This window comes from Orbicella faveolata, unplaced genomic scaffold, assembly GCF_042242905.1.
Source record: "Orbicella faveolata isolate gen_17 unplaced genomic scaffold, um_ofav_v1 contig_34, whole genome shotgun sequence".
Classification (NCBI taxonomy): Eukaryota; Metazoa; Cnidaria; class Anthozoa; order Scleractinia; family Merulinidae; genus Orbicella; species Orbicella faveolata.
The window spans coordinates 12,901,599-12,911,537 of record NW_028301563.1 but is presented as its reverse complement, the minus strand read 5'-3'; the positions used below and the strand labels follow the sequence as shown (position 1 = coordinate 12,911,537).

Genomic DNA, 9,939 nt, shown 5'->3' with positions numbered 1-9,939 from the left:
CTCAAAAAAAGATAGAGAAGAACTGTTCAAAGAAGAGCAATACCTCTTTTCCTGAATCGTTTAATATAGAAGCGATGGCTGTCCGGAACAAAATCTTCAGGTCTGGCTTCTTTGGTGCGGTTGTTCAACTCACATATGCCTTGGCTGATGACGTAGTTAAAGCTTTGACATCTGACGTCATCATCACACTTGTCTAAACAATTAAGCCAGATTCCGGTCTTCTCCTCGATAAAGGTATGGCCTTTTAACATCATGCCGCGGATGGAATATTCGCCTCGAATTATACACTGCTGAGCGTCCAGTTTATAAAACATCTGAGACATCAGAAGCACCGCGATGGTCATACTTATGTCAGCTTCTGAAACTGTCATATGGAAAGAAAAATATCGAGTCTTGCATAATATGTTTCTTGTACTTTATATAAAAACTGATGCAAGCGAGCATCTCGGTCTATTATAGCTGAGTATCAATGAGCAGAAATAGCTCTGAATGGCAGCGACACAACACGCCATCTCTTATTATACGGTGTTGGTTGTAAGCAATCCTGTAAGTAATCTTGAAATAAATGTAGAAAAGACTATAAAATAATCATCTTGAAGCAGGTAATAGTCTTTACTTGAAACGTATTCGTCGAATTCTAGCCCTATACAGACAACGAGAAAATGAAATAGAAACACAAAAGGAGACAAGAATATCTCAAACAGAGGTGCTGCCTCGATCCGTTACACAATCTCAGTGCCGCTCTTTATCTAAGTAGCGGCTTGTGACGGAATCATTGAATTTAACTTCAATTTGTGAGAAAAAAGTGACAAAATAACGTTGCGTCCATAATAAAATTGAGACATTTGAAAACACGGACTATGTTTCTACGGTTAGTCTTACCGTCTCCTCTAATCCTTTTCGGAAATGCTCTTCAAACAGAAATTTGAAAACGCCGGCTTGTGTTTTAGTGTGGACGGAAAACATTTTGAAAACAGGGTTTTTCAAGAAGGATGACATCACGATAATCAAGCGATTTCCCTGTCAGAGTTTTCCTCAAACACAAATCCAAAATGACCGGTAATTGTTGCGTTTCCAAAGTATTTCCAGCGTTGTTTCCAGTCGCGAAATTTCGGATTTCTTCATATTATGCCCAAATCACCTCTATAATGAATTGTTTTCGAAAATACCCTTCAAAGGCCCTGAAGCGCTTTAGTTTTTTTCGAAATCCAGGAAAGTTCAAAAATCGCCATTATATCTGCCAGCCGCCGCCGAAAATGGCCGAAAATTGTGCATTTTCTTTTCGCTCGTACAGATCAACGCGAACATGTCTATCAATATATTTTGGCTAGCTCAGAATGCATATTTTGCTGTTTCTAAAGCATTCATTTGATTAGCAAAAGCTCCAAATGTTATAATATTTTAGGCCGATACAAGTACCTTCATCGAAGCTCGTGAGCGAAACGGCTAATTTTAGCTAATTTCAATACCATCAAAAGCCCACTGGTGCACAGAATTTGAAGTCGAAACTGAAAAAGTACCCCTCAAGAGACATAAACATGTGGTACATTTTGTTAAATTCGTCATTCGTGAAATCAACATGGAACTTGGCCAGCTACTTTCATCAAGAGCAAAACTAAGCGAATTTGGAAACCTTTTTTCGTCAATAACGCATACGGATGCTTGTAATTTTTTTTTCCTTTTAGATTGACCACATGATTAGCTTTTGCAAACATTTGCAGTTAAATGAAAGTAGATCTTGCTTTTGGTGCATTGCAATGTTATGCAACATTATTTCGATCACCGACACGCGCATATCGCCCGAAACCTATGTGACTTCCGCCTATGTTTTTTTTTTTTTTTTTGAAGGTGACAACTGTAGCACACATTATTCGTTCAATATCCGCTGTTTTAATTTTTGTGGAAGACCCACAGCCGAACCTGACTTCAAGAGAAAAAAAAAGGCCTTTTTTAAACGTGGAGCTTGAGTAAACAATCGATTACAGTTGCATCCATCACGTTTGGCGTAGGCAGCACAACCGTTTCACGTAGACAGGTACACTCTACTTCAATCAAAGCCTCTCAACTTGGAAAATGGATCGTCTGTAAACGGTGACAATATTGATGCCACTGACTTGAGGTTTAATCCGTAGGTTAACTTAAGGTTAAGTTAAAGCTCACTGACATTGTTACGAAATTATAGTGCAAAACGTAACGGTGAGAGAATACACGAGGAGATGTAACACTTTTGAAAACATTCACGAAGTTATCGGTCCGAGAGACAGAGTTATCCTCGTCCGAGAGACCGAGACAATTATCAAGAAAGTGCCGCTTCCTGTGAAAACAGGTAATAATTCTTATTTTTATTCCTCTTAAACTGCGCGTCGTTGGTCTCTATATCTGTTTGGTCTCTGTCTTATTGATATATTTTGATTTTGTTTGATCATTTTTTTTTTAAAGATAAGAGGATTGAATACCAAGAAAATATGGAAGTCATATTTCACCCCTACTGATACCTCTCCAGAACGGCCGTCTAGAAAGGTTCGACTGTATTACCGTTAATAAAACGCGACATCCTTCCTATTCAACTTTAAAAAACAGGGATATTGTTCGTGCTTTTGGCATAGAAACGCACCGGGGAAATGGCTGGGATGGAAAAAGAAGGCCTACGAGACACTAGTCTTTAATGGATACGTGTTGATAATTTACGTACATATTCACTCCTACTACTTACTTTTTGAAAACTATATAGACTACACAGTCAAACCTCCACTAACAGCCACGTCTCCACAGCGGACTCCTAGTCTACAACAGACACATTTTTTGTCCCGGTGGACAGCCACACATTCACTCTTATTTTTGCCTCTGAAATGCGCAAAATAAGGTTACAGTACATAATGCTTAACTATTTTATACCGCCTAATTATGGATGTAGAAGTTTGCTATGTCAATAATTGCGAATTCTCAAGGTAAAACAAAGGAAATTTTAGCTCTTCTGAGTGGCCGATTTTTCTGCTAACTATTTCCCGGCTAACGAGGTATAGATATGGGCACTCTCCATTCGACCAAAAAATTTCCGGCCAAAAATGTCCTGACTTTGTGAAACCTTTCCAAGGAAATTTCCGTTCCATTCGCGTCTGTTTCGAAAATTTCGGAACTTTTGATTTTGTGGCAAGCGCCCATATTATAGTCTATATAGTTTAGCAGAAAGCAACAGGGGTGAATATGTATGTAAACCCACAGCGCGTATCTGAAATCTGATGCCCTCTAGGCCTCCTTTGTCCTTTTTGTATTCCAGCCCTATCAACGGTGCATTTCTTTTCAAAAAAATTAGTCATTGTGGTTCATGTTCTCCAGACAACGCAAAAATTGGTCATTTCACGTCGTTGTTTTGTAGAGGACGGCAAGGAAATGTACCAAGAATTGTAACGCACTCGCACAGCTATTGTTTTGCTCATTGAACCTTTTGTTCAGTGACGTTCCAAATGTCGTTGCCGTCGTGATTTTCTTATATTCCCTACTCTCACTAACGCTCTCTATCTAGGGAGCGGTTAGTGGGGGAATCATTGAAATTTACTTCATGTTGTGAGAAAAAGAGATGACAAACTCAGGCTGCGTGCACGCTACAATGGAGAAATTTGAAAACACGGCTATCTTTCTATGGTTAAGACTACCGCCTCCTCCAACCCATCATGAAACGTTCTTCAAACAGGAGGAATTGCAAAACACGGCTATCTTTCTAAGGTTTAATCCATCCAAAATGACCGGCTGCGTTTTCCAAATTTTTCCAGCGTAGCGTGCAAGGAAAACATTTACTATGTTTTTAGGTATGCTCTGTTGTATTAATAACCTGTAACGCTGATGTTTTTGCTGGAAAAGAGCTGGTTAAATTTATTTACGCATCCCCTTAACTTTTTGTTTGCTTTCTTCAACTCACTGAATCCAAGATATCGCTCACTTAGACAAAAAGAAGACAAAAAAGCTCAACAAATACACAAAACGAAAGAAAACAAATGAAACGCTTGAGTTCGCTCGCTCAAGAGAAAACCATATACTCGCCTATAGACCGCAAGATACGTAAACAACAAAGATGATTTCCGCATAATTTAACTTAATTGAGGGGTTTTAATGATGACATACGGTAATTTTACACGGTGAAGAAAGTGGGTATTTCAAATCCACCTGTTACTGGTAATAACTTCCTTTTTTAATTGTCGAGTGCTTTCGAGCACGTAAGAAGTCGTTTTTATTTTGTGACTAAAGAAATCAAACGATAATTACCTTTATAACAAAAGACGGACCGACAAAACTGTGACACAACTCATGGGCATAAAGTTCCTATTTTTGTTTATGATTAAATTCAGATAATATACTTCTTAACAACAGCATTACGTATAGTAGGATATGTTTGTTATGACTATAACAAGAAAGCCCGCATTTCAATTATTTGCCGTTTAAACTCCAAATTTCCGTGCCTTTCAAAGGATTTTGAAAGATGTGTCCTCAAAGATTACACAAAATGCGAAGCAATGGGTGTCAGATTAATTACCTTGCCGATTTTATTAACAAAAAATGCAGCATCATCCTTTTTTTTTTTTTTTTTTGGCGATAGAATACAAACTAGACACACATTTCACAGATCCCTTTTCCCATCTAGTGAGAAAATAGCTGGTGTTGATATTCTAGCTTCCTCTTCGTCTTTATTTATGTGCTGACAGAGAATTATTTTTAAGAACCGTGTTTGATGCTATAAGATAAAAGCGAGTAGCAATTTCTCGTACGAACTGTTGTAAAGAATTATGCGTCGGCAATCGTGTTAAAAGGCGCTGTTACACTGGGTTATAAACATGCCTCGCATTGCTGTAACGAAAACGTGCGAGATATGTCCAATTCAGGGAGTGTTGCTCGTTCAATTTGCAATTAGCAAATTGCGTCGTAGATGCGCAACAAAATTGTGAGACAAATTACAAATAAATTCCGCTAGATTTATTCAAACGTTATTTCTGGAAAACTTAGCGATGATGCTTCAAGAACTTGAAATCTACATGAAAATGGTTTTCTTTATCTTACAGTATTTTGACATTACAACTATCGGCTTTAAAATACCAAAGAGTGCTAAATAAACAAAGCTTCCACGAAAGACAAAGAAGACAAAAATGACTGAGCTGCAACTTTTAGAAGTTTAGTTTCCCAATTTATCACAAAAGGCTGTGATCTAGATCATAGTCTCTTAATTATCACCATCGTTACCATCTTTATCGAGAAAACTATTGAACTAAATAAGTACATTTATATTTTTGCATGAGTCTTATCTTTTAAACTTTTCGCGTATCGTCAATTAAGGACCGAATTCGAAATTGCTTTCGCAAAGAGACAGACAGGAGATAAAAATGTTACCAAAAAAAACATATTTTTCTCCGTTTTTGTGAGTGATTAATGAAATATCGTGTCAGCTTTACCTGAGAAAATTTTATCATGACAATTTTGCGTGATCTTTGCGAATTCTAACTGAAAATACTGACGGTGTTCAGACAAATCCGGACAAACTCAAATTCTTGGTCGAATTGGAATTTTAAAATGTCGGTCTTCATAAAGATAGCAAAATAGGAGTACCCGGAAGAAAACATGACCGAGAAGAAGAGGTTGAAGAGAAGAACCAACAATAAACTCAACCCGCTTATGAGGCAGAGTTTGGGATGCCAGCCCAGACAAGCTGATGTTACGATACACTAAGTAGGAGAGTATAAAACGCGATTGAAAGGCTATCAATGAAAATGTAAGACATTTTGGAACTCACCCTCCGCTTGCGTTGGACGAAGCATTATTGAAATCGATGACACAAAAACGAGGAGGGCAGAAACATTCATTTTTAAACCGCAACGAACGTCTTCAGTTCTCAAGTCTTATGGAAAGTCTGGCGTTGTGAAGTCGAAATAACAGCTCATTACAAGTCAACACTGAAATAAGAGATGGCGTGTTTTATCTCTGTCATTCAGAGCTATTTCTGCTCATGTCAGTTTGACTCCTCCTACTTTTACTAAGAGTTCCCGTTTAAATTACCCACTTATTATGTGAACAACATATTTCTATCTGCCGGTTTTTCAACTAAGCTTACAGGAAGAAATTCCTTCTTGGGCTCCTTTATTTTAATAATTTATTTTTCTTCGGCTTGTTTATGAGTGGATGTTTTATTCCAAAGAAATATACGTTCCAAACTCATGTTTTTAACAATGAATTTCCTTGGCACTCACCTCGTTCCCTACCTTTATTTTTGTACTTTATTGAAAATTTAAACATTAATCTCGCTGTTTTTCCGCTAATATATTGTTTTCTAGTTCAAGGTGGCTCGTGATTAATCAAACTGGATATTGAATAAATCATCTATGTTAGGACGTTATTGCAACTTCGAGCTAAGCTTATAATTAATTCAATTTAAAAAGTAGTAATGATAATATGACTTTTTAATAAAAAGGAAGAATGTTGAACATTATATTCTGCAGGCCTCCATGCACATAAGATGGCTACAAGTTAGTTAAATGCCATTCACGAAATTGAATTCACATCATGCTTCATCAGTATTTTTACATTTTATGTCTCGTGGGAAATGGTAAGATAGTATATTGAGCTAAAGCGGCCTTCACACGGCAAACTTAAGTTGGCAAACTCGTACCTTCACACGTCGAACTCGCGTCAAATCACAACACACGGTAATTTGCAACATGGCCGACTTAGTGCAGTGGCACTCACGTCGAACAGTGAAACAGGAGAAGAGAAGAGAAGAGACAGAAAGGTTTGGACGAAACCCAGTTTGTCCGCTGGCTCCTCCATTTTCTTTTGTGTGTTTTTAGTATCTTTGTAGACTACAGATGAATCGTTTCACACAGCCAGACAATTGTGAACCTCTTCGATAAATTTAAAAGTGGCCTCATGTTCATCTTGAATTGCGTCCGCCACTTTGTGAAGTGTTACGCAAATAAATCAAGTGAACAGAGCGCGTGTTTTGATTGGTTGACAGTTAACAACACTTGTTTGCCAGTCGTTCACACGTCAGAAACGAGTTTACCAACACGAAAAAGTTGGTGAAAAAGTTGACGAGAGTAGAGGCAAGTTCTATTTGTCCCCAACAGTTTTGCCAACGTGTTTGCGTACTGTATTTGGGCCGTTCACACACTGCCAACTACGTGTTTGCCACCTTTAATTTGCCGTGTGAAGGCCGCTTAACACCAGCTGGAGATGTGAAGTCCAAATAGCAGCCCATTACAAGCCAACACTGTGTAATAAGAGATGGCTTGTTTTGTCTCTGTCATTCAGAGCTATTTCTGCTCGTAGCAGTTTGACTCCTCCTGCTCCTACCATAAAGACTTCCTGTTTAAATTATTACGCACTTGTTATGTGAATAAAATATTTCTATCTGGTTTGTCAACTACCCTGACAGGAACAAGTTTCTTCTTGCATGCCTGAGTTAAAGTTATATTCTAATGAAAGGAACGTTCGAAACTCATGCTTTAACAATCGTTCTGTTAAAATCCTGGAAATTTGAGGGCATTTTTCGTGTTCTCTATCTTTTTTTTGGTAGATTGAAATGACTGACGGATACTTGTCAAGCTTCCGGATGCTTAATTGCTCAACTTTACCAGTGCGACAAAGAGTGTTCCAATCATAGTCTTCGAAGCATTCCTGTTGTTTTTGCTTGCATTTCTAACATCATGTATCTGTTTAAGTTTGCATCCTGTCTTGCGGGTTTTTTTAGTATTATTTTCTGTAGACGCCTTTAATAATACAATTCTCTGCTATTTCATTCAAACAGTGTTTTTGGACTGAACAATTTGCATGGCAGAAATTGAATGAAAATGTGAGGCCTGTTCTAATTATATATTTCTTTCATTGTCTATATCTATATTTCTTTATATTTTATTTTTTCCAAGCACTACCTTGGAATTCATCACCAAAATTGTCAACTGAAACAAAGAGTAACAGCTATTTCAAGTACTTGTATAAAGACCTAAACCATAAAAGGACCAAGTATTTCACCAAAATACTCCCAGACATGTACAAACATGCACAACCCTATTTCTTGGATAACTTGCCAAAGTACCTTTACAAGGAAAGGGAAAGGAGACTTCAAACCAAAAAATATTTTGTAAAGCTCAAGCATGACATGAGTTTACTTTTTTCTGAAAAAATTAAGCCTCCTGTTTTAAATTTATGAGAATGCCTATGACACAACTAAGGCCTAATCATATAGGCATTGTGTCCAAAGGTGTGAAAAAATCCCAAGAGATTGTGTCCCAAATGGAAAAAGAGGAAAATAACATCCCATCTAATTTGGGGATACTTTTTAACAGAAATAAACTAAAGCCATGGGACCAGTGAACATTATCAGTGTGCTAAAGCAATGCAAGAGGAACTTGCTCAAATGAAAGGAAATGTCAGTGACAAATTAGAGAAGTTGTTAAGCATAAAGCAAAGTCTTGACCGAGCCTTCAAAAGTTTACCAAATAAGACAGGAATGAAAAACGGAAGACAAAAAAAAAATGGAAAAGAAAATCTGAAAAGAGAAAGAGAGAGCTCCTAAACAAAATCCAAGAAGAAACAAGGCGTAAAATCATCAAACGTGATTCTGAAGAAGCTTACAAGTGTATTACAAAACAAATGCTTTCGTTAAATATGAGTCTAGAAAAATTGAGAGCAGACAGGCACAAAGCTGGATTAGCAAGCCTCATCAACAAGGGAAATTGGCATCCAGAAGCAAGGAAGTGTGTACTTGCAAAGCTCACCGATTAAGAATTAGAGGTAAACTGCCCGCATGAAGAGGAAGGACATAGTGAAAAAGAAGGGGATAATTCTGAAAAAGATGGTTGCGAAGAAAGAAAAGAGAGAGCTCCTAAACAAAAGAGCGAGTCCAAAAGAAGTGGTGAAAGATAATGAAGAATGCAATGGAACAGATGAACAATGAACAGAAAGAAATTTGTGTTTGTCTTATGAAATAAGTTATTTTATAATAGCTGATTGAATATATTTCATGTGATTAAAAGTAAACCTGTGGTACTAAATAAAAAGTGTGAGTAGGGAACGGGGAGAGTGGTGGGAGGGCATGTATATTTAGCATGGTCTGCTATAGGCCTCCTGCTCATAAGATTTCTGTTTTGTGAGGAGGGGGATCGAAACGTTTTGTTGTTGTTTGTAATGAATCTTGCCAGCCCCACCCCCAGGCAGAAATAATCAATGGTCGCTAAGTCTGCCCTGGGTTATTTCACAGGAGACCAGTCGAAAACATTGCATCACTTGTATATCTCTGTGTGTCGAAAAATTGAACAAATTCGAACCAAAGTTTGTTTTTTGAAGTATCCAAGTATTGTACTAACAAACTCTGCGCTGGACTGGGTGGAAAATGGCCTAAGGAACTCTTAATAAATTGGTTTTTGGTTCGTTGTAGCCGCTAGCAGCGGCGTATTGAGCAAAACGTTTATTTTGATTGGTTCAATGTGCGCAGCACTTACAACCTGACTGCGAAAAAGTCTCTCCAAATAAAACTGAAATTCCACGGGAAAAAAAAAACATACATGTACTCCAAGCTTCGCAAACGACTACTTTACACCCGCTTTCAGTGTTGCGTGTACAGACGATATCTTTCGACCATCTCTTGACATTCCATCTTTCGACATGCTATGTAAACGGCTGAAATACGGTTTACCTGTGAAACTAGCAATTTTTCCGGTTATTAGCGGAACAAATGACAAGTATATGATAATTACTGACCTCAAATAAATGAAGAAGCCTGTGGACTCCCAATTCACGGGATAATTCAAACGATTTTAGTGTACTCGATCGGCTCCCAATAGTGACTTCCGGTAGAATTGGGCCGCTACTGCTCAGTTAATATTCGAAAGATGTAAACATTCAAAGCAGTCGATTCATCACTCACAGAATGTTTTCTTGGTGCTCCTAGCCTTAGTTTGA

General features: G+C 37.8%; 1 protein-coding gene and 1 long non-coding RNA gene across 2 annotated transcripts in view; one reads left to right on the top strand and one right to left on the bottom strand.

Moving 5' to 3' along the window:
- Positions 1-9,939, top strand: part of LOC149104853 (uncharacterized) — a 93,469-nt gene that overhangs the window by 50,886 nt on the left and 32,644 nt on the right. The window lies entirely within an intron of this gene.
- Positions 12-6,023, bottom strand: LOC149104855 (uncharacterized). Its single transcript, XM_089271472.1, has 2 exons — positions 5,777-6,023; positions 12-364 (listed from the first exon to the last, which is right to left on the bottom strand). The coding sequence occupies exons 1-2, from the start codon at positions 5,844-5,846 to the stop codon at positions 27-29; spliced, it is 408 nt and encodes a 135-aa protein (XP_089127598.1). The 5' UTR covers positions 5,847-6,023; the 3' UTR covers positions 12-26.